Source organism: Panulirus ornatus, chromosome 42 (assembly GCF_036320965.1).
Source record: "Panulirus ornatus isolate Po-2019 chromosome 42, ASM3632096v1, whole genome shotgun sequence".
NCBI lineage: Eukaryota > Metazoa > Arthropoda > Malacostraca > Decapoda > Palinuridae > Panulirus > Panulirus ornatus.
In genome coordinates this window covers 13,731,144-13,756,193 of record NC_092265.1, presented here as the reverse complement: position 1 = coordinate 13,756,193, position 25,050 = coordinate 13,731,144, and the positions used below count along the sequence as shown (strand labels likewise).

General features: G+C 39.7%; 1 protein-coding gene across 16 annotated transcripts in view; it reads right to left on the bottom strand.

The window, feature by feature from the left end:
• Positions 1–25,050, bottom strand: part of LRR (Leucine-rich repeat) — a 258,329-nt gene that overhangs the window by 157,468 nt on the left and 75,811 nt on the right. For all 16 annotated transcript variants that reach the window (XM_071686586.1, XM_071686593.1, XM_071686594.1 and 13 more), the window contains 5 exons: positions 16,470–16,651; positions 10,695–10,846; positions 10,342–10,484; positions 9,963–10,078; positions 6,631–6,768 (listed from right to left, as the gene is read on the bottom strand). In XM_071686586.1, coding sequence (XP_071542687.1) covers positions 6,631–6,768; positions 9,963–10,078; positions 10,342–10,484; positions 10,695–10,846; positions 16,470–16,651 — 731 coding nt within the window. The remainder of the gene's footprint in view (positions 1–6,630; positions 6,769–9,962; positions 10,079–10,341; positions 10,485–10,694; positions 10,847–16,469; positions 16,652–25,050) is intronic.

Here is a 25,050-nt window from a genome sequence, read left to right as displayed (position 1 = left end):
GTCTCTCTCATAGACAAAGCAACCGTCTTTGGTTCTCGTATTTCCTCTAACTCTACCTCAGATGACTTTGACATTCCTTCAACCAGGATGCTCCTCATACTAATCCTATGCTTCTCCCCCTAGCCTATTTTTGATATGTCTGAAAAGCACTTCTCTATCCGGACATAAGCAAGGCTTATGACCTTATAGCATCTATCCCTGTGTACTGAGTGTCCTTCCAAACTTGTGCCTATGCTTGCTCCTCTGTTCCGTTTCTCTTTTTTAAAAGCCAGAGCTTTTCCTTCCTCTTGGAAACATGCATTCGTAGATTCCCTCCCTAAGAAGGGTGACCATTCTAACAACTCTATCATCTTGTTGCTTTGACATCTCATGTTTGCAATAACTTTGAATCCCTCCTCAACTCCTACATCCTCAGACATCTTGAATTACAGTCTTCTCTCTGATCACCAGTATGACTTACATATGGATAGATCCACCAGTGATATCTTTTCCTCTCTTACTAGTGTCTCGTCATCATACCTCAAAGATTTTTGGGAGTTGTAGGTAGTTGCCCTTGATATACCCAAGCTCTTGACAAGGTATAGCATCGGGGTCTCAAACCTAAAGCTCCACTCCTTTGGCATCCTCCCTCACTTTGTTCCCTCATATCTAGCTTCCTCTTTGGCTGATCTGTCTCTCTGACTGTTGATGGATCAGCCTCTCCACCTTTCTCAATCAATAGAGGTGTCCCTCAAAGTTCTATCCCATCTCCAACACTTTTCTCCTTTTTAGCAACAATTTCAATTCTTCTACATGTAACCAAATGCACTCATATGGTGATGAGCCAACACTGCATTTTTCCACATCTTTCAAATCTGTTCTTTCTTCTCTCCATCGATTTGTGTCTCATCTCAACACAACTTCCTCAAAAAACTCAGACTTGGGCAAGATATATCAGTGGGGTAGAGGAAATCTGGTTAAGTTTAATGCTTCCAAGATCCAGATATTGCCTATCTCTCTAATGAAAATTCCTCACAATTTTCCTCTCTCCTTGCAAGGATCCGTAACTTCATCTCTTGACTCAATAAACATAATTAGTATTACTGTAACATCCACACTATCTTCGAAACCCTACATTACAGAAATATGTAAGTCTACTTCTATGAAACTGGAAGTCCCATGGAGCATGAAAAATGTAAAGAAATAAGTACCTTAGTGTTCAGCAGTATTACCTATCATGTGCCTGCAGAAGAATCTATTGAGAAACTGCAGCTAATTTTCTTTATGGAGTGTTGGAGAACTTTGGTAAAGAGTTAAAAGATCTTCAAATGCAAATCTCCTTCAACACAATCCAGTCACTCGCTCTTCTTAATTATTTTCAGTTTTAGTAGTGAATTGTTTCTATGTTAGTATTATGCACCATCAATAATGCACCTATGCAGGAAGTATGAGTACCGTATAAAACCAAGCTCTAGAGAAAGAAAGAGAAATCCTCAATATATGTACAAATACCACAACATCCTCCTTTTCATTCTTAGTATAGTATAATTTTAAAAATATTCATGTTATTTAACACTAACACAGTACAAAGGTATGAAATAAGGATATAATGTGAATCAGATTTACAAGAAAGAAATAACACTTTCATGCCCTTCTTTCTCAATGGGAACTGTCATATGTGCCTCCCACACCACCTCCATCTCTCATTAAGCAGTGGACCAGGCCAACATAAAGGTATCTATAATTCTCCATAAAGGTATCTAGAATTCTCCAAGTATCTCTCTTCCTACTTTGATATGCCAAATTACAATTCCAAAAAGGAATTTTTTAAAAATTTCTTAACCCTAGCCATGCCAACTTTTTGCAGTATTGTATGCACTGCATACCCAAGCCTTTTTGCAGGGTACCTTAGAGCATGTCTCGACTTAAATGAGAATGGGAACAGAGTTCTAATAAAGTGAGTTCAAGTTTAATCAACCCTGTTTACCTTCTACACAATGTATACTGAATAGGAGAGTGCTTAACCTACATTTGTTTGTTGCGCTTTAATCAAGAAATGAGAGAAGAGTTTCTGGTTGGGTGGTAAAAGAGGACCTAAGGTTAGATTCTGAAATGGAATGATGCTAAGTGCTTTTTATCTATCCATCTATATCTCTGATTGCATTCTTGCCCCTCTCTCAAAAACTCTTGCATTCACCTCCCTAACAACCCCATCCATAAACAAATCAAACAACCATGGAGACATCATGAACCATTGTCGCAAACCAACATTCACCGTAAACCAATTACTTTCCTCTCTTCCTATTCATACACATGCCTTACATCCTTGATAAAAACTTTTCACTACTTCTAGCAACTCACCTTCCACAAAGCATCTCTATCAACTCTATCATATGCCTTCTCCAGATCTATAAATGCTACACACAAATCCATCTGTATTTCTAAGTATTTCTCACATACATTCTTCAAAGCAAACACCTTATCCACACATCCTCTACCACTTTTGAAACCACATTGCTCTTCTGCAATCTGATGCTCCGTACATGCCTTTACCCTCTCAATTAATACCCCCTCCCATATAATTCCCCAGGAATACTCAACAAACTTATACTTTTGTAATTTCAACACTCATCTTTATCCCATTTGCCTTTGTACAATGGCACTATGCATGCATTCTGCCAATCCTCAGGCACTTCACCATAAGCCATACATACACTGAATATCCTTACTAACCAGTCAACAACACAGTCACCCCCTTCTTTAATCAATTCCACTGCAATACCATCCAAACCCGCCACCTTGCCGGCTTTCATCTTCCGCAAAGCTTTCACTACCTCTTCTCTGTTTACCAAACCATTCTCCCTAACCCTCTCACTTTGCACACCACCTCAACCAAAACATCCTATAGCTGCCACATATTCAACACATTCAACAAACCTTCAAAATACTCCATCTCCTTCTCACTTCACCACTACTACTTGTTAATACCTCCCTATTAGCCCCCTTCACCGATGTTTCCATTTGATCTCTTGTCTTACGCACTTTATTTACCTCCTTCCAAAACATCTTTTTATGCTCCCTAAAATTTTATGATACTCTCTCACCCCAACTCTCATTTGCCCTCTTTTTGACCTCTTGCACCTTTCTCTTGACCTCTTGCCTCTTTCTTTTATACATCTCCCTGTCATTTACACTATTTTCCAGCAAAAATCATCCAAATGCCTCTCTCTTCTCTTTCACTGACAATATTACTTCTTCATCCCACCACTCAATACCCTTTCTATCTGCCCACCTCCCACCTTTCTCATGCTACAGGCATCTTTTGCACTAGCAATCACTGCTTACCTAAATACATCCCATTCCTCCCCCATTCCCCTTACATCACTTGTTTTCACCTTTTTCCATTCTGCACTCAACTTCTCGTGGTACTTTCTCGCACTAGTCTCCTTTCCAAGCTCACTTACTCTCACCACTCTCTTCACCCCAACATTCTCTCTTCTTTTCTGAAAACCTCAACAAATCTTCATCTTCGCCTCCACAAGATAATGATCAGACATCCCTCCAGTTGCCCCTCTCATCACATTAACATCCAAAAGTCTCTCTTTCAAGCAACTTTCAATTAATGCATAATCCAATAACTCTCTCTGGCCATCTCCCCTACTTACACATTTATACTTATGTACATCTCTCTTTTTAAACTAAGTTATTCCCAATCACCAGTCCTTTTTCAGCACACAAGTCTAAAAGCTCTTCACCATTTCCATATACAACACTGAACATCCCATGTACACCAATTTTACCCTCAACTGCGACATTACTCACCTTTGCATTCAAATTACCCTTCACTATAACTTGGTCTCGCACATCAAAGTATGCAGCCTGTTGTGGATGAGAGGGCTTGGGAAATAAGTCAGTTGTTGTTTGCTGATGATACAGCACTGGTGGCAGATTGGTGACTGAGTTTGGTAAAGTGTGTCAAAGAAGAAAGCTGAGAGTAAATGTGAATAAGAGCAAGGTAATTAGGTTCAGTAGGGTTGAGGGACAAGTTAATTGCGAGGTAAGTTTGAGTGGAGAAAACTGGAGGAAGTGAAGTGTTTTAGATATCTAGGAGTGGATTTAGCAGTGGATGGAACCATGGAAGCAGAAGTGAGTCACAGGGTGGGGGAGGGGGTGAAGGTTCTGGGAGCACTGAAGAATGTGTGGAAGGCAAGAACGTTATTTTGGAGAGCAAAAACGGGTATGTTTGAAGGAACAGTAGTTCCAACAATGTTATATGTTTGCAAGGCATGGGCTACAGACAGGGTTGTGTGGAGGAGGGTGGATGTGTTGGAAATGAAATGTTTGAGGACAATATTTGGTGTGAGGTGGTTTGATCAAGTAAGCAATGAAAGGGTAAGAGAGATGTGTGGTAATAAAAAGAGTGTGGTTGAGAGAGCAGAAGAGGGAGTATTGATATGGTTTGGTCATATGGGAAGAATGAGTAAGGAAATATTGACTAAGAGGATATATGTGTCAGAGGGGGAGGGAATGAGGAGAAGTGGGAGACCAAACTGGAGGTGAAAGGATGGAGTGAAAAAGATTTTGAGTGATCGGGGCCTGAACATACAGGAGAAGAAAGGTGTGCAAGGAATAGAGTGAATTGAAATGATGTGGTATACTGGGGTCGTGCTGTCAATGGAATGAACCAGAGCATGTGAAGTGTCTAGGGTAAACCATGGAAAGTTTTGTGGAGCCCGGATGTGGAAAGGGAGCTGTGGTTTCGGTGCATTATATATGACAGCTAGAGACTGAGTGTGAAAGAATGTGGCCTTTGTTGTCTTTCCATAGTGCTACCTTGCACAAACGGTGTGTGTGTGTGCTGTTTTTCATTTGTGGCGGTGTGGTGACGGGAAGGGATAAAGGCAGCAAGTATGAATATGTACATGTGTATATATGTATATGTCTGTGTATGTATGTATGTATCCACTGAAATGTACAGGTATGTATATGTGCGTGTGTGGTTGTTTATATATATACATGTGTATCTGGGTAGGTTGGGCCATTCTTTCATGTTTCCTTGCACTACCTCGCTAACACGGGAGACAGCGACTAAGTATGATAAAAAAAACTATCTCTGATGCCTGTTCCAATTGGAACCTCCTCAAAGGGGTGGTCACAGCAATAGAGTCTCCATAACTAAAGAACTCCAGGGCTACTTCTTAGCCTTTAGTGCCCCACCCTTAGCAGGCCACTTGCAGAGGGCAACTCCAGTGCAATGTTTGGAGAGGCTCCTATTCAATGTTCCTAATGACTACTTCTACCTAATGCTCCTACATATGACTTCTACCTAATGCTCCTGCCTAAATGTTCCTACCTACTACTTCTATCTACTGCTCCTACCATTTTGCCAAAAGATAGGGCTAGCACTTAGTGCTGACTGCAGGAAAATCTAGAGTTATGAAGAATGAGCTGTGTGAGTTAATTGATGACAAGTGTTACATGTGACATGGAGACATTGTATGTTTGTGGACAGAATGCCGGTAGTCCACATATTTGTGAAGCAGAAAGAAAAGAAAACTACCTGGGTCAGAGGAGTGCGACTTAACAACCACTAAAGTGCTGGCTCACTAAGCAGGTGTCACTAACCCTCCAAATACCCAGGTGGGTAGCATTGGTAATATACCTCCCTTGTCATTGGCTGCCTGTTCCCATTTTCAGATACAGTATCTCATAACAAAGATATGCGTGACATAATAGACACACAATATTTGAAAGGTATGAAAGAGCAAAAATTATTAAAGAAAAATGAAAAAGGAGCAGAGAATGAAAAAATAATATAGACAATACAAATGATAATTCTAAACTGTTATGTTACTTTATCTGGCATAAACTATCAATCAATAGAGTGAATTATCAGAGAGAAGGATTTAAAAACGGGGTTGCTAAGGGAAATCAAAATGTGCAAGGAAGTAAATGCTAAGTTACAAGAGTTCAAGTAGTTGCTAGGCAGTTAACAACCAGGGAGGTATATTAGCAGTATTACCCACCTGGGTATCAGGAGGGTTCTTGACACCTGCTAAGTGTTAAGATGCACTCCTCTGATCTATGTAGCTGTCTTTTATTTCTGCCTCACCCAAACATGGACTACCCACATTTTGTCCGCAAACATACAATCTCTCCTTGTCATATATAACTCTTGACAACACTTATGTAACTCCTGACACACTTAACTTACACAGCTCATTCTTCTTAACTTGATTTTCCAGCAGTGAGCACTATGCACTAGCCCTGCCTTTTTAGCAAAATGGTAGGAGCAGTAGATAGAAGTAGTAGGTAGGAACATTCAGGAAGGAGCATGTGGCAAAAACATTAAGTAGAAGCAGTAGGCATGAATATTAGATAGAGATAGTCAGCAGGAACATTAGGTACGTGCATCTGCAAGCACTGCACTAGAGTTGTCCTCTGCCAGTGGCCTGTTAAGGGTGAGGCACTAAAGGCTAAGAAGTGGCATTGGAGTTCACTGGTTATGGTAATCTATTGACGTGGCCATCCCTTTGAGGGAATTCCACATGGAACAGGTGTTAGAGATATGAATAGATAGACTAACACATTCATATCAGAATCAAGTAATCTCTCGGTAGAATACTCTAAATGAACTGAATGAATGTTTACCTTTGTAGAGCATAAGCGATATCGCTGTAGCCTTGTAATGTCACATTATTTCTATCATAGCTTATATACTGGAGTTTGGAGTTGATCTGAAGAGCTTTGGCAAGAAGTCGTGCACCGCTATCACTCATGTAGTTACCACTGAAAATAAAACAAAATTTTAAAAAGCTACTGTTCATACATAAAACATTTCTGCATACTGCATACTTAATACTTCTCTATGACAATAAGACGGTGCTATAAAAATAACACTTTCATATACCAAAAAGCCAGCTCAGAAATCTATTTCAAACTATCAACATAAAACAATGCTGTGACTCTAGAGCATCAAGTTTGCAGACAAATGAGCTACAACAAAGAGTTTTCTACTGAAGGACAGCCTTATTTCTATACAATGGCAAAGTCAAAGTGCAGGCCAAGGTAGGGAAAAATCAAATCTGCATAAAAGGTAAAGGTTCAACCAAGTATCAAATATGGATTTCAAGATTGGTCATTTTTTTCTGACATAAGCAAACAGCACAGGAAGGCTGTATATCATATCAAGATGATTAAGCTATGAGGAATGCAATTTAATGATACGAATTAATACAAAATTTCTTATATAATCTAATTCAGAGCCAAATCTAAACACTGACACAATCATCTTGAACCTTGTCTTTACCTTCTGCACTATGATCCCTTTCTGGGGTCACCACAGCACTAAAGAAGCCAGCCATGTCTATAGGTTAGACCAAAGGTCAAGGAGTGTGATATGTGAAGTCTTTAAGGAGTGAGCACTAGACAAATGAGAAGTCAGTGGTCAGAGTCCAGAATGGAAGTTGCATCTTAGGCAATATGAGATATGTAGGATCAGTGTTTGTAATGTCATAAAGAAGCTCATAGGTGAAAGTGTAACTCGATCATGCCTAGGAAATAAAGTTTCAGATGTGTGTACGTTTGGTGGGACTGTGTTTGATGACTGGGACGGCAGTTGTTTAGTTTTTGTTGCATTGGAAATATGGACAGATAGGCACATATATTGTTGATCTTATGTGTGATGGGGGAGGATGGATACCTTAGGATAAGTTGTTGAAGTGTGAAGAAGGGGTAAATGTCTTATTCCTACTTAAGGGTTAGTAATTGGAATGGGAGTAGTTTGAATGAAATGAATAAAGCAGGGGATAAAAATGTAGATTTACTACAGGGCGGGGTAGAGACGGGAATGGATGAAGGCAAGCAAGTATGAATATGTGCATGTGTATGTATGTCATGTCTGTGTATGTGTATTTATATGTATATGTTGATATGTATATGTATCTATATGTATATATGTGGGTGTTTATGTATATATATATGTGTATATGAGTGGATGGACCATTCTTCATCTATTTCCTGGCGCTAACTCGCTGACGCAGGAAACAGTGATTATGTATAATGAATAAATATAAATACTTATATACATATTCATAATTGATTGCCTTTATGTATTCTCAGTGCCACCCCGCCCTGCAAGGAAACAACATCGCCATCCCTTGTGTCAGTGAGGTAGCACCAGGAAATAGACGAAGAAAAGCCATATTTGCTCACATCTATACATGAACTGTCATGGGTAATGCACTAAAACCACAGCTCTCTATCCATATCCATAAACCACAGCCCTTTCCATGGTCATGAAGGGTAGAAAAATTCTGAACCAGATGGGTTCAAAGTTAGGAGTGTCTGTGTTGTAATTGGCACAAATGTTATACTGAAGTGGAAACAATGGTAAAGACTGAAGCTAAGATCTGGTACTGTAGAGGGGAAGCAGCCTAGTATTCTGGGTTCCAGAGAGAAGATCTGGACAAGATATGAAGAGATGGGTAGGTAGTAGTTGGTAGTCAGCCAACGACCAGAGAGATATGTTACTAGTACTACCCGCCAGGGTGGCATGAGGGTTAGTGACGCCTGTGTAGTGAGCCAGCACTTCAATGGTTGTCATGTTGCACTCCTCAGACCCAGGTAGCTTTCATTTCTCTCTGCCTCATCCACATGTGGACTACTGGCATTCTGTCCACAAACACCCAACTTCTCCCTGTGATACAAACACTAGACGACAACTAACTCACACAGCTCATTCTTCATAACTACATTTTATTGTGGCAAGCACTATATACTTGCCCTACCTTTGGCAAAATTTTAGGAGCAATGGATATATCCCTGGGGATAGGGGAGAAAGAATACTTCCCACGTATTCCCTGCGTGTCGTAGAAGGCGACTAAAAGGGGAGGGAGCGTGGGGCTGGAAATCCTCCCCTCTAATTCTTTTTTTTTAATTTTCCAAAAGAAGGAACAGAGAAGGGGGCCAGGTGAGGATATTCCCTCAAAGGCCCAGTCCTCTGTTCTTAACGCTACCTTGCTAACGCGGGAAATGACGAATAGTTTGAAAGAAAAGGATATAAGTAAAAGGTAGGAACATTTAGGTAGGAGCATTAGGGAGAAAGAATACGCAGAAGTTAGTACAAACATTAGGTAGAAGCGTCTGCAAATAAGGTGCTAGACTTGCCCTCTGCCAGTGGCCTGTTAAGGGTGGGGCATTAAAGGCAACGAGCAGCACTTAAGTTCACTAATTATGGAGGCTCTATTGCCATGGAAGTTCTAGTTGGGAACAGGCATCAGATATATAGATAGATATTGGAGATGGTGTTCTACAGAGGGAAGGTTAGATTTGAGACCATAAATATTGCAGAAATTAAGATACAGGGCCAGGTCTGGAAGCTGTAACTGGATAAGTAGAGCAGGTCCCAGTCACATGATGTTGCTCAAAGGGGCCCTGGAACCCCACCAGCCTATCTCAACTGGTGGTGCCATTCCAATTCTGTACCAGAGAAACTGGAATGCACTGTAGACTCATGATTTTTCATTTGAAAAAACGAGGGGAAAACAGCAGAGCAGAGCGAAAGGTTGAGTGTACTGTGTGTTGTCAAGTGTTGTGTTAGAGATGGAGGTGGTGTGAGCCAGAGGAAAGAATGTCAGCAATCCATATATGAGTGAAAAGAAATAAAGAAAAAAAGACCTAAGCCAGGGTGGAGAACATGATAAACAGCAGTGCTGGCTCACTGCATTACCATCACTAACCTTCCAATACCAAGGTGGTAGTGCTACCCTAGATGGTGGATGCTTATCACCTGTTGCTAGAAACCAAATACTTCTGCTACTGTTATCTCTTTTAATTTGTCATCCACCGAGAAATTTCTTTTTACACACCTTAAGTTTATTTCCAATCAATCCATCCCTTTAGTATTCAGTTTCCTTATCATTACTGATGTTCTACATCACTTTAAAGTGCCTATGACTGAAACACTTTTACATATAACTTACCTAATATCTAGACTTTGGAGGCAATGATTACTACCTAGGGCATTTAGGAGGTTGTGCAGGTCTGTTTTAAGTCTGGAGTCATTTATAGAGAGGGATTCCAATACACAATCTTCTTCCTATAATGCAAGAAAACATACTTATAATAGTGAAAAACAATGTCATCTTTTTTTTTTTTTACAAACTACATGAATTTCAAGTTATGTTGAAAGTTTCAAAGAATTCATCAGATACCTCAAAAACCTTTCTTTTACATAAAAGGCAAACAAAAGGCCAAAAACATATTGTACTTGAGCAATATTTCATGCCAATAAGAGAAATATAAACTAAACATACTCCTTCACTGAACTGGCTAAGCATTAATAAAAACAAAAGGACCCACCTGGATCATTTGTACAACAGACTCCATTACATGGTAGACATGCTTGCTCTTGATATTATTGAGGTTGCGGCCAATATTAAGCTTTTTAATACTTTTATTCTTACTAATTGCAGCTACAACAGGACCCAGCTGTGTCTCTAACCCTGGAGTGTGGAATTATGTATTATCATCATCATGGACAACAATGCGACATCACCTGGCTAGTCAGATATCAAAAATTGCCATACAAAATTTTACAGCATAAAATTAGCAACAGGCAAATTTCATGATTTCATTCCTACTCAGAATATAAAATACTGTAATCATAATTATAAGATTTAATCACAAAACAATTTAATCAATATCTATCTTACCATTATCAGAAATGTCTAGAGCTGCCAAACATCGGACACCATGGATACATGACTCAAGAATTTGTGCTCCAGTTGCACTTAACTGGTTGCTACTTAGGTCAAGGTCAACCTCGGAGATATTTTCATTACATGCTAATCCTAATAAGACATTTCTGCAAAAGGAGAAGATATTTCATATTTCAATAAACCTTAACGGAATGTCATGGATGTAAATAAAGTAAAATTATCAAATAATTCTCTAAACGCCACAGACTAACAATGAAACACTTACAAATCCCAAGAATTTTATATTTTCAAAGGCATGCAGCAACATCGGACTGCACCTGTAGCAAGATTAGAAAGGGTAGTGTGAGTGGTGGGATAAAGAAGGTTTCTAGTGAAAGAGAAAAGAGAGGCATTTGGATGATACTTGTAGGGATGTAGTGCAAATGACTAAGATATGTATAAAAGAAAGCAGCAGGTCAAGAGAAAGGTGCAAGAGTTGAAAAAGAGGGCAAATGAGAGTTGGGGTGAGAGAGTATCATTAAATTTTAGGGAGAATAAAAAGATGTTTTGGAAGGAGGTAAGTAATGTATGTAAGACAAGAGAACAAATGGGAACATCGGTGAAGGGGGCAAGTGGGGAAGAGATACCAGGTGGTGATGAAGTGAGGAGTGAGTATTTTGAAGGGTTTTTTTGAATGTGTTTGATGATAGAGTGGCAGATATAGGGTGTCTTGGTCGGGGTGGTGTGTGAAGTGAGAGGGTAAGGGAGAATGGTTTGTTTGAGAAAATATAGTTAAAGCTTTACAAAATATGAAATTTGGTAAGGCAGGCTTGGATGGTACTGTAGTGGAATTTATCAAAAAGGGGTTGTATGTATGTATGGCTCATTGGTGAACTGCCTAAAGTTTTGGTGGATTGCATGCATAGTGCCATTGTACAAGGGCAAAGGGGATAAAGGTGAGTGTTCAATCTATAGAGGCATAAGTCTGTTGAGTATTCCTGGGAAATTATATGGGAGGGTATTAATTGAGAGGGAGAAGGCCTGTACAGAGCATCAGATTGGGGAAGAGCAGTTTGGTGTCAGAAGTGGTAGAGAGCATGTAGATCAGGTGTTTGCCTTGAAGAATGTATGTGAGAAATACGTAGAAAAACATATGGATTTGTATGTGGCATTTATGGATCTGGAGAAAGAATATGATAGGGTTGATAGAGATGTTTGGAAGAACGTTTTAAGAGTTATGGTGTGGGAGGTAAGTTACTACAAGTAGTGAAAAGTTTTTATCAAGGATGTAAGGCATGTGTATGAGTAGGAGGAGAGGAGAGTGATTGGTTCCTAGTGAATGGTGGTTTGTGGCAGGGGTGTGTGACGTCCCCATGGTTGTTTAATTCATTTATGGATACGGTGGTAAGGGAGGTAAATGCAAGAGTTTTAGAAAGATGAGGGCCTGGGAAATGAGTCAGTTGTTGTTCGCTGATGATACAGCATTGGTGGCTGATTTGTGCGAGAAACTGCAGAGGTCGGTGATTGAGTTTGGATAAGTGTATGAAAGGAGGAAATTGAGAGTAAATGTGATTAAGAGCAAGTTTTTTAGGTTTAGTAGGGTTGAGGGTCAAGTTAATTGGGAGGTAAGTTTGAATTGAGAAAAATTGGAGGAAGTACAGTGTTTTAAATATCAGGGAGTGGACTAAGCAGTGGATGGAACTATGGAAGCAGAAGTGAGTCACAGGGTGGGGGAGGGGGGAGTGAAAGTTCTAGGAGCGATGAAGAAATTGTGGAGGGAGAGAACGTTATCTGAGAGAGCAAAAATAGGTATGTTTGAAGAAATAGTAGTTCCAACAATGTTATATGGTTGCAAGGCATGAGCTATAGATAGGGTTGTACAGAGGAGGGTGCTTGCAGTGGAAATGGAATGTTTGAGGACAATATGTGGTGTGAGGTGGTCTGATTTGAGTAAATAAAGTAAGGGTAAGAGAGATATGTGGAAATAAAAAGTGTGTGGTTGAGAGCACAGAAGAGGGTGTATTGAAATTGTTTGGACATATGGAGAGAAAGAGTGAACAACATTAGATTTTTTTGTCTATTTCTAAATCATTATTAATCAATGCATTGTATTATCATTTGTCCAAATACAAAATCATTATATCAATTCATTATACTTGATCGCTGAATCCCATGTCAGCGAGGAGACGCCAGGAAACAGATGAAGAAAGAACCATCCACTCACATACACAAATATAAGCACACAAGCTCATACATATACTTACTTTTAAATATAGATATCAACATATATATGTTGGGGTGAAGAGAGTGGTGAGAGTAAGTGGGCTTGGGGAGGAGACTTGTGTAAGGAAGTACCAGGAGAGACTGAGTTCAGAATGGAAAAAGGTGACAAAGGAGGTAAGGGGAGTGGGGGAGGAATGGGATGTATTTAGGGAAGCAGTGATGGATTACACAAAAGATGCTTGTGGCATGAGAAGCGTGGGAGGTTGGCAGATTAGAAAGGGTAGTGAGTGGTGGGATGAAGAAGTAAGAGTATTAGTGAAAGAGAAGAGAGAGGCATTTCGACGATTTTTGCAGGGAAATAATGCAAATGAGTGGGAGATGTAATGAAAGAAAGAGGCAGGAGGTCAAGAGAAAGGTGCAAGAGGTGAAAAAGAGGGCAAATGAGAGTTCGGGTGAGAGAGTATCATTAAACTTAAGAGAGAATAAAAAGATGTTTTGGAAGGAGGTAAAATAGAGTGCGTAAGACAAGGGAACAAATGGGAACTTCAGTGAAGGGGGCTAATGGGGAGGTGATAACAAGTAGTGGTGATGTGAGAAGGAGATGGAGTGAGTATTTTGAGGGTTTGTTGAATGTGTTTGATGACAGAGTGGCAGATATAGCGGGTTAGGATGGCATTGCAGTGGAATTTATTAAAAAAGGGGGTGACTGTATTGTTGGTTGGTTGGTAAGGTTATTTAATGTATGTATGATTCATGGTGAGGTGCCTGAGGATTGGCGGAATGCTTGTATAGTGCCATTGTACAAAGGCAAAGGGGACAAAGGTGAGTGCTCAAATTACAGAGGTATAAGTTTGTTGAGTATTCCTGGGAAATTATATGGGAGGGTATTGATTGAGAGGGTGAAGGCATGTACAGAGCATCAGATTGGGGAAGAGCAGTGTGGTTTCAGAAGTGGTAGAGGATGTGTGGATCAGGTGTTTGCTTTGAAGAATGTATGTGAGAAATACTTAGAAAAGCATATAGATTTGTATGTAGCATTTATGGATCTGGAGAAGGCATATGATAGAGTTGATAGAGATGCTCTGTGGAAGGTATTAAGAATATATGGTGTGGGAGGCAAGTTGTTAGAAGCAGTGAAAAGTTTTTATCGAGGATGTAAGGCATGTGTGCCTGTAGGAGGAGAGGAAAGTGATTGGTTCTCAGTGAATGTAGGTTTGCGGCAGGGGTGGGTGATGTCTCCATGGTTGTTTAATTTGTTTATGGATGGGGTTGTTAGGGAGGTGGAAAGAGTTTTGGAAAGAGGGGCAAGTATGCGGTCTGTTGTGGATGTGAGAGCTTAGGAAGTGAGTCAGTTGTTCGGTGATGATACAGCACTGGTGGCTGATTCATGTGAGAAACTGCAGAAGCTGGTGACTGAGTTTGGTAAAGTGTGTGAAAGAAGAAAGTTAAGAGTAAATGTGAATAAGAGCAAGGTTATTAGGTACAGTAGGGTTGAGGGTCAAGTCAATTGGGAGGTAAGTTTGAATGGAGAAAAACTGGAGGAAGTGAAGTGTTTTAGATATCTGGGAGTGGATTTGGCAGCGGATGGAACCATGGAAGTGGAAGTGAATCATAGGGTGGGGGAGGGGGCGAAAATTCTGGGAGCCTAGAAGAATGTGTGGAAGTCGAGAACATTATCTTGGAAAGCAAAAATGGGTATGTTTGAAGGAATAGTGGTTCCAACAATGTTGTATGGTTGCGAGGCGTGGGCTATGGATAGAGTTGTGCGCAGGAGGGTGAATGTGCTGGAAATGAGATGTTTGAGGACAATATGTGGTGTGAGGTGGCTTGATCGAGTAAGTAATAATAGGGTAAGAGAGATGTGTGATAATAAAAAGAGTGTGGTTGAGAGAGCAGAAGAGGGTGTTTTGAAATGGTTTGGGCACATGGAGAGAATGAGTGAGGAAAGATTGACAAAGAGGATATATGTGTCAGAGGTGGAGGGAACGAGGAGAAGTGGGAGACCAAATTGAAGGTGGAAAGATGGAGTGAGAAGGATTTTGAGTGATCGGGGCCTGAACATGCAGGAGGGTGAAAGGCGTGCAAGGAATAGAGTGAATTGGAACGATGTGGTATACCGGGGTCGACTTGCTGTCAATGGATTGAACCAGGGCATGTAAAGTGTCTGGGGTAAACCACAGAAAGTTCTGTGGGGCCTGGATGTGGAAAGGGAGCTGTGGTTTAGGTGCATTATTACATGACAGCTAGAGACTGAGTGTGAACGAATGTGGCGTTTGTTTGTCTTTTCCTAGTGCGACCTTGCACACATGAGGGGGGAGGGTGTTGTTATTTCATGTGTGGCAATGATGATGGGAATGAATAAAGGCAGACTATGAATTATGTACATGTATATATATGTATATGTCTGTGTGTGAGTATACATATGTATACGTTGAGGTGTATGGGTATGTATATTTGCATGTGTGGACGTGTATGTATATACATGTGTATGTGGGTGGGTTGGGCCATTCTTTCGTCTGTTTCCTTGCGCTACCTCGCTAACCCGGGAGACAGCGACAAAGCAAAATAAATATATATAAATAAATAATGTATACATACACAGACATATACATACATACACAAGTACAAATTCATACTCACTTGCATTCATCCACAGGAAACAGCATCGCCATCCCCTACATCACCAAGGTAGTGCCAGGAAAACAGACAAAAAAGGCCACTTTCGTTCACACAAGTTTTGTGTCATGTATAATGCAACAAAACCACAGCTCCCTATCCACATCCAGGCCCCATAGACCTTTCCATGGTTTACCCCAAACATTTCACATGCCCTGGTTCAGTCTATTGACAGCAGATCAACCCCAGTATACCACACCATTCTAATTCACTCTATTCCTTGCATGTCTCTCACCCTCTTGTATGTTCAGGCCCTGATCGCTCAAAATTCTTTTCACTCCATCCTTCCACCTCCAATTTGGTCTCCTGTTTCTCCTCATTCCATTCACCTTTGATATATATCCTCTTTGTCAACCTCTCCTCAATCATACTCTCCTTATGTCCAAACCATTTCAACACATCCTATTCTGCTTTCTCAAACACACTCTTTTTATTACCACACATCCCTCTTACCCATTCATTACTCACATGATCAAACCACCTCACACAACATACTGTCCTCAAACATTTCATTTCCAACACATCCACCCTCCGCCATACAACACTATCTATAGCCCATACCTCACAACTATATAATGTTGTTGCAAATACTATTCCTTCAAACATACCTACCTTTGCTCTCCGAGATAACATTCTTTTCCACACATTGATCATTGCTCCTAGAACCTTCACCCCCTCCCCTATTCTATGACTCTCTTCCACTTCCATGGTTCCATTTGCTGCTAAGTCCACTCCACAATGAACCAAACAACTGACAGTACCAGTAAATGTTAAACCTTCTCCACCCACATCAATTATGCTGCTGTATGCTTACAAAAATATATATTTTCTAAAATAATTTTGCTGACCAAATTTCTTACCATGTCTTACTTGCAATCATCTTTGACTTACTTGAGAGCATCAGCTGGAAGTTTACACTGAGAGAGTGTGAGGGTTTTGAGGGCCAGGGTAGAGGTAAAATACTGCTTGAAAGATGGCAGCATTTCTCTAGTTTTCTTACTGCCAAAACTGTTCCGCGACAAGATGAGGTTTGCTAAGCTACTTGTACATCCTCTTAATAATGCACCAAATACCTTTAAAAAAGAATGCAATTATGTAAATGGCAGTCAACTATAATACTCATCTAAAGACTATCATCTAGAACTTGGGCAATTTTTCTCACATTCTAAACTCTTTGGGGGTAACAGTCTTCACACCTTTGAATACTTAAGCCTACTAACACAAAACACTTCCTGAATAATTGTGTAAGTTAATTTTCCTATCAAACATGTGAAGCAGTTGCCATTTGCTTGCACAAGGAAAAAAGAAAAAGACAAATAATGGTTTCCTAGGCAAGTATACACACAAAGAAAAAGCATGTGAAGAATCATACAATGACAGGAATGGGGAAACAAAGAACAACATGGTAGTTGAAATAACTTGTTACACCATCAAATAATTACCTACCTGTAATCAAATATTTGTACTGTATGAGGAGAGACTCTTATTAAACACACCTAAAGCCCTATCTATCGACCATTCTCTAGTATCATACAACTTCTAAAATCTATCATGATGTCTGCTTTAACCATGTCCTCAGTTATTCTGTTTCTTTCATCCATTATTCTTATACTATAAAGTACTTCTTTACATTTTTTTTTTAACAAGTTTCTAAATTTCACATTATGTCATCTGACTGCTCTATCCCTACATCTCTTGAAGAACTGTTCACTGTCCATTTTGTCAATCTTAAACAGTATTTCAAGAGGTTCATCAAATGTATCTGCTCACATTTCCAGACACTGATTTGTCCTTGTATGGGCCAAGACCTTTTAGTATTAAGTTAATGTTTTTCTAAATATCCATGTTTTCTAAAACATCCTATCCATTCCATCTCATTAGTGTTGGGGCTATCGTGAATTCAACCATGAAAACACTTTTGACTTTGTTATTCAGTTCCTTGCATATTCCTATATCATCCTCAAAAGTTCTTTCTGAAAATCTTTGCCTGAATAGCTTCTCTTAAACTGACAACTGACTCTTGATAAATTCATGGAAAGACTCCTCATGAATTCATGTTAAAGTTTTGAATTTTCTCCTGCCTAGTCCACAATATTCTTTTCAAATTTCTTTGTTCCTCCTTTCTTACCCTGGCCTACTCTTTCCTTGCTTTCTTATTCCCTACAAACGCTGGTTGGCTGGAGAACCATTTGTATAATTGGCACTGCACATCTTTAAGCTCCTTTGTTTTTTCACATCTTTTATCAAACTATTCTCCTCTTTCTTACCATTCCTTCTCTATTCATGAGTACACGTACCCATGTTCCTACTTCTTCTCTGTAAATTTCACAAAACATCTTACCACAAAGCCCTTGTTCCTGGTAACTGAACTCCATATCCCTATCATTCCACAAATTTTTGTTTTGTGTAGTTCCATGATTACATCTCTTTATATCTCATCCCACCTCTGCATTTCTAATGTCCTCATTTAGCAAACAGTCAAACTTAACAATTACGAGACCACTTTTTTTCAGACAGTGTACCATATATAACATTCTTGATATCCATGCTAGTATGTGTAAAGATGAGATCTAATAAAGATGGCTTATCAGTCCCTCACACCCTAATCATCCTAGTGCGCTTACTAAAATGTTGGTACAGGAAATTTCCCTGTATACACTCTGATAACTTGGGTCTGCATGATTCCTTGTCAGCATGATAATCCAAATTCCCCCAGTCTGTCTTTCTATAACTGAAATCCCCAACACTTTACCATCTCTGAAAAGTGTGTTTTACAGCTTCATGTACCATCTTGACTGTTCCTTCATTATTATCATAGCATACTTGTTATAGATCACTGCAACTTTCTGGAGGATTGTATAATATCAACACCAATATGCACTTCAACCCTTCAGTTACTTTTACTATTATATAATGTCTAAATGGGCCATCATCCACTGCTTCTTGAAACCTAAGGCTATCTTTTATCAAGAAGGCTAATCCTCCCCCTCCTTTATCTTCTCTTTCCATCTGTACAATCATGGAGCCCACTGGGCACAACTTATAAGATCTTATCTCTTTAGTAAACTTTGTTTTCATGAATTCATATAAAATCAGGTGCACTCTCCCTTGTACAATCCTTGAATGAAGGCAGCAATATATGTTTGTGCAATCAAAGAGCAATGAAACTAAACCTCTGCAGTAGTTATTCCCAGTATAAGTAAGACCAACTGAGCCACTACTTGTCATTAACTATAACATTTTACACAAGAGAATAAATCTTTGATGGACAGAAGATTATCCAGTGGATGGGAACAAAGGGCATGTCAGGTACCTTCCCTAAACAGGTCGAGGCAACCAGAAAAGCGCCAGAGGTTTCTGTTCACGGACCATTACCTTTCTTTATCTGTGTAAATGATGTGCCACAAAATATGGACTCCTACCAGTATATGTCTGCAGATGATGCAAAGTTCATGAGGAAAATTAAAAGTACATAGGAAAGCATCAGCTTACAAGGGAACAGACTCTAAGGTTGGTCTGATACATGACTGATGGTATTCAATCCATGCAAATATAATCAGTATGGGATAAAGTATAAGAAGGCCTCATTATGATTATTATTTAGCATGATATAAGCTTTAGGATTCTCTGTGTTCAAAGAATTTGAAACATCATGCCTAACCTGTAGCCAAGGTTCCACATTAGGAGAACAGTTACGGAGCAAAATTGTTTGCTAGAAAATAACAGAACAGCTCTCAAGTATAAGGATCAGAAAATATTCATTATGTTGTTCATATCTTACATATGGCCAAAACTAGAATGTACAAAGAGCTACTGCAGAAAGTCTACAGGAGAGCAACATAGATATTACCAGAATTAAGAGTGATGAGTTAAAGGAAAGACTAGAGGCTTTAAATATGCCCACCTTAGAAGAGAAAAGAGCGAGGAGTTGCCTGAGCATAACCTTTACATTCGTAAAACATATCAATGTTACAGACAGTGAATACTTCTTTGAAAGAGGAAGGGACAGATCAACCAGAGGAATGAAATTAAGATGGAAACTTGTTTAAAAGATGTAAAGAAGTACTTTTATAATATATGATTGGTGACACATGGAAAATAACCAAGGATATGAATAATGCCAACCCACTCCCACCCCCTTAAGTCCCATTCTATGACACAAGGGGACTAGATGGGAAGTATTCTTTCTTCCCTATCCCCAGGGGTAAGCTGTTTCTTGTGGGGCACGGTAGGGGCAGAAAAGGATGAAGGCAAGCAAGTATGAATTAGTATATGTGTATATATGTATATGTCTTATCCCTGGGGATAGGGGAGAAAGAATACTTCCCACGTATTCCCTGTGTGTCGTAGAAGATGACTAAAAGGGGAGGGAGCGGGTGGCTGGAAATCCTCCCCTCATTTTTTTTTCAATTTTCCAAAAGAAGGAACGAGAGAAGGGGGCCAGGTGAGGATATTCCCTCAAAGGCCTAGTCCTCTGTTCTTAACGCTACCTCACTAACGCGGGAAATGGCGAATAGTATGAAAGAAAGAAAGATGTATATGTGTATGTATATGTATGTATATGTGTATATGCATATGTATGTATATGTGCGTGTATGGGCATTTATGTATATGAATGTGTTTAAGAGTGGATGGGCCATTCTTCATCTGTTTCCTGGCACTGCCTAGCTTCATAAGGGAAACAGCAATCAAGTATAATAAAAAAATAATAATTACATTACTTATTTATTTATTATGCTTTGTCGCTGTCTCCCGCGTTAGCGAGGAAGCGCAAGTAAACAGACGAAAGAATGGCCCAACCCACCCACATACACATGTATATACATACACGTCCACATACGCAAATATACATACCTATACATCTCAATGTATACATATATATACACACACAGACATATACATATATGTGGTATACCACATCATTCCAATTCACTCTATTCCTTGCACGCCTTTCACCCTCCTGCATGTTCAGGCCTCGATCACTCAAAATCTTTTTCACTCCATCTTTCCATCTCCAATTTGGTCTCCCACTTCTCCTCGTTCCCTCCACCTCCGACACATATATCCTCTTGGTCAATCTTTCCTCACTCATTCTCTCCATGTGACCAAACCATTTCAAAACACCCTCTTCTGCTCTCTCAACCACACTCTTTTCATTACCACACATCTCTCTTACCCTTACATTACTTACTCGATCAAACCACACTCACACCACATATTGTCCTCAAACATCTCATTTCCAGCACATCCACCTTCCTGCACACAACTCTAACCATAGCCCATGCCTCACAACCATACAACATTGTTGGAACCACTATTCCTTCAAACATACCCATTTTTGCTTTCCGAGATAATGTTCTCGACTTCCACACATTCTTCAAGGCTCCCAGAATTTTCGCCCCCTCCCCCACCCTATGATTCACTTCCGCTTCCATGGTCCCATCCGCTGCCAGATCCACTCCCAGGCATCTAAAACACTTTACTTCCTCCAGTTTTTCTCCATTCAAACTTACCTCCCAATTGACTTGGCCCGCAATCCTACTGTACCTAATAACCTTGCCCTTATTCACATTTACTCTCAACTTTCTTCTTTCACACACTTTACCAAACTCAGTCACCAGCTTCTGCAGTTTCTCACATGAATCAGCCACTAGCACTGTATCATCAGCGAACAACAACTGACTCACTTCCCAAGCTCTCTCATCCACAACAGACTTCCTACTTGCCCCTCTTTCCAAAACTCTTGCATTCACCTCCCTAACAACCCCATTCATAAACAAATTAAACAACCATGGAGACATCACACACCCCTGCCGCAAATCTACATTCACTGAGAACCAATCACTTTCCTCTCTTCCTACACGTACACATGCCTTACATCCTCGATAAAAACTTTTCACTGCTTCTAACAACTTGCCTCCCACACCATATATTCTTAATACCTTCCACAGAGCATCTCTATCAACTCTATTATATGCCTTCTCCAGATCCACAAATGCTACATACAAATCCACTTGCTTTCCTAAGTATTTCTCACATACATTCTTCAAAGCAAACACCTGATCCACACATCCTCTACCACTTCTGAAACCACACTGCTCTTCCCCAATCTGATGCTCTGTACATGCCTTCACCCTCTCAATCAATACCCTCCCATATAATCTACCAGGAATACTCAACAAACTTATACCTCTGTAATTTGAGCACTCACTTCTATCCCCTTTGCCTTTGTACAATGGCACTATGCAAGCATTCCACCAATCCTCAGGCACCTCACCATGAGTCATACATAAACTAATCTTACCAACCAGTCAACAATACAGTCACCCCTTTTTCAATACATTCCACTGCAATACCATCCAAACCCACTGCCTTGCCGGATTTCATCTTCCGTAAAGCTTTTACTACCTCTTCTCTGTTCAAAGTTCAAAGCTGCCAGTGTTATATACATCCAGTAACCGCTACAAGAACAACATGAAGAGCTTGCCTCTGGCAAATGTACAGTAAAGAATATTGGTGCAAATGTAACTAATGGGCAGGAGTAATTCACAAAGTGTGAACTACTTCAAAATATTGCATTTCACCTACTCTACCATCCCACCAGTCTTACCCTCTTTAGCTTATCTCTGTTTCTTACTTACCCAGAATGCAATTAATCAAATCAAATTTACTCACCTTCTTAAGCTTGCCAGATACACACTTCGTATTTTGTACAACCTTCTCCTGGCCATATATACAACATTTCTGGCTGCCTCTGGCCTCAGAAATGACTTAACCCTAGAAAGACACAAATCCAACCTGCAACCTCCTGCTACTCTGATTTTTTTTTTTTTTATTGGAGGGGGGGGATAACATATAAGAATCACTTCCTCGATCACACACAAAATAAAAGCTAAAAACAATAAATATCCTCAAAACTAACGAGTCCCAGATTTGGACAAGTAAAAGTATCTCTCCCTGTATACTCTACAAACCATTCATCAGGTCCATCTTCAAGTATGCCCCATTGCCTCTGTCATAGGTAAATATAACAAAGCTGCAAACCACATATGAAAAAGCACTTAACCTAACCAAACCACTCCAAAACTAACCACCAACCCCCATGTAGAAATAAAAACCTTAACCCTACCTCAAAACCTTGGAGTTATCATTAGCACCAATCTGAAGTACACTAAACAGTGTCAAGCAGAAAAAAAAAAAAGGGGGGGGGCAACCAAATGTTAGGTTTCACAGCCAGGGACATAGATTCAAAGACACCAGAAACAATTCTCACACTTTATAATTCTCTAGTAAGACCACAACTTGAATATGCAGTCCAGCTTTGGTCCCCAAACTATACAAAAATAAAATACAAAAACACAGACCAAAATTGATCCCATCCCTTAGAAATCTAGCATACAAAGAGAGGCTAAAAGAACTGGATCTCCTCTTCCTTAAAAAACATAGACTTTGCAGCGACTTAATCCAAGTGTTCAAAATTCTGTACAAGTTTGATAAAGTAAATCATGAACATCTTTTCAAAATACAAAAAAATATGGTTACCAGGACAAATGGAATAAAACTCAAAGCTAAAAGATGTAGTATGGACATGGAAAAAAGCATCTTTTGCAACAGGTGTGTTGAGCATTGGAATAAGTTACCGTCAGACACAATGAATGCGAAGACTATAAATACCTTCAAAAGTTGTTTAGATAAATATCTTATAAATTCAAGTATACTCTGAGAAAAATGCCAGAAATAAACTATATAAACGACAACAGTAACAGGGATACAAGAAGGCTAATGTGCATCAGCGGGGAGTCGGTGATAGCTTAGAAAACTGCTGAGCAAAATTATATTTTCTTGACAAGTTAAATTTTTTTCACCGAACAATCCAGTCATGGGCCAATCAGGCCTCCTGTTGTCTGTCTTTCTCATGTAAACTCATGTAAAAAAACATATACTCACATATCCCCCATCTTCTGTTATGTGGTTACTCTTTCCAAATGGTGTATCACATAGTCATGCTAGTAAGGTAAGTAAAAAACAAATACTCACATATCCTCCATCTCCTATTATATGGTTACCCTTTCCAAATGGTGTATCACATAGTCATGCTAGTAAGGTAAGTATGTGTGAAGATACTATCTAGTAATGATGGTGTATTAGTCCCATTCATCCTAGTATATTCACTGAGGTTTTGGTGATGTACACGAAATTTTTCTGTATATAAAAACAAATACTCGCATATCCCCCATCTCCTATTATATGGTTACCCTTTCCAAATGGTGTATCACATAGTCATGCTAGTAAGGTAAGTGTGTGTGAAGATACTATCTAGTAATGATGGTGTATTAGTCCCATTCATCCTAGTATATTCACTGAGGTTTTGATGATGTACACGAAATTTTTCTGTATACACTCTCAAAACTTGCATCTCTGAGACCCCCCATCCCCATAATAATCCAAAGTCCCCTTCTATCTCTTTATAACTTAAATCCCCATTATTGTTACTTTCCCATCTATAAGAGAGTGCTTCACACCTCATACCATCCTGATTGTTTCTTTATTATTAACATAGTATATTTGTAAGTAGTAGTTGGTAGGCACCAACCATCCACAGAGGTCTATTACCAGTACTACTGACCTGAGTATTGGGAGGGTTAGTGATGGCTGGGTAGTGGGTGAGCACTTCAGTGATCATAAAGCTGCACTCCTCTCACCCAGGTAGCTGCCTTTTCTTTCTCCCTTACCCACACATGGATTCCTGGCATTCTGTCCACTAACATACAATCTCTCCTTGTCACACATAACACTCAACAACACTCAACTGACAAAACTCATTCTTCATAACTCTAGATTTTCCTGCAGTGAGTGCTATGCTCTAACCCTGTCCTCCGGCAAAATTGGAGGAACAACAGGTAGAAGTAGCAGGTAGTAACTTTAGAAACATTATGTGGAAGTAGTACATACCAACATTAGGCAGGAGCATTAGGTAAGTAGAAGGTTGGAATATTAGGCAGGATCATTAGGTAGAAGCAGTCAGTAAGAACATTAAGTACGAGCCTCTGAAAACACTGCATTGGAGTCACTCTCTGCACAATAAGGCTTTGAAGCAGCACTGGAGTTCACCAGCTATGGAGACTTTTGTCATAGCCATCCCCTTTAGGGAGTTCCAAGAGAGAATAGGCATCATTATATACATTATCAGTACCATTAAGCACTTCTTCCCTACACTAAGCACTTTGTCCCTCAATAAGCAAAACACTGACAAAACACACTCATCAAACTGACTCAACAAGCAACAACCACCCTCCCACCTCAGTCGTAAACACCTTCGCACCAGACATACACCCATCTAAAACCACATTCCCCTGATGTATCCAAGTTATAATTTCTTATCTATATTAAGACCATCCATTAGATCACAAACACTTAATCAACACGTCTCAAGACCTCTCATGCCCAAGATGCAACTTCCATACTGAAGACA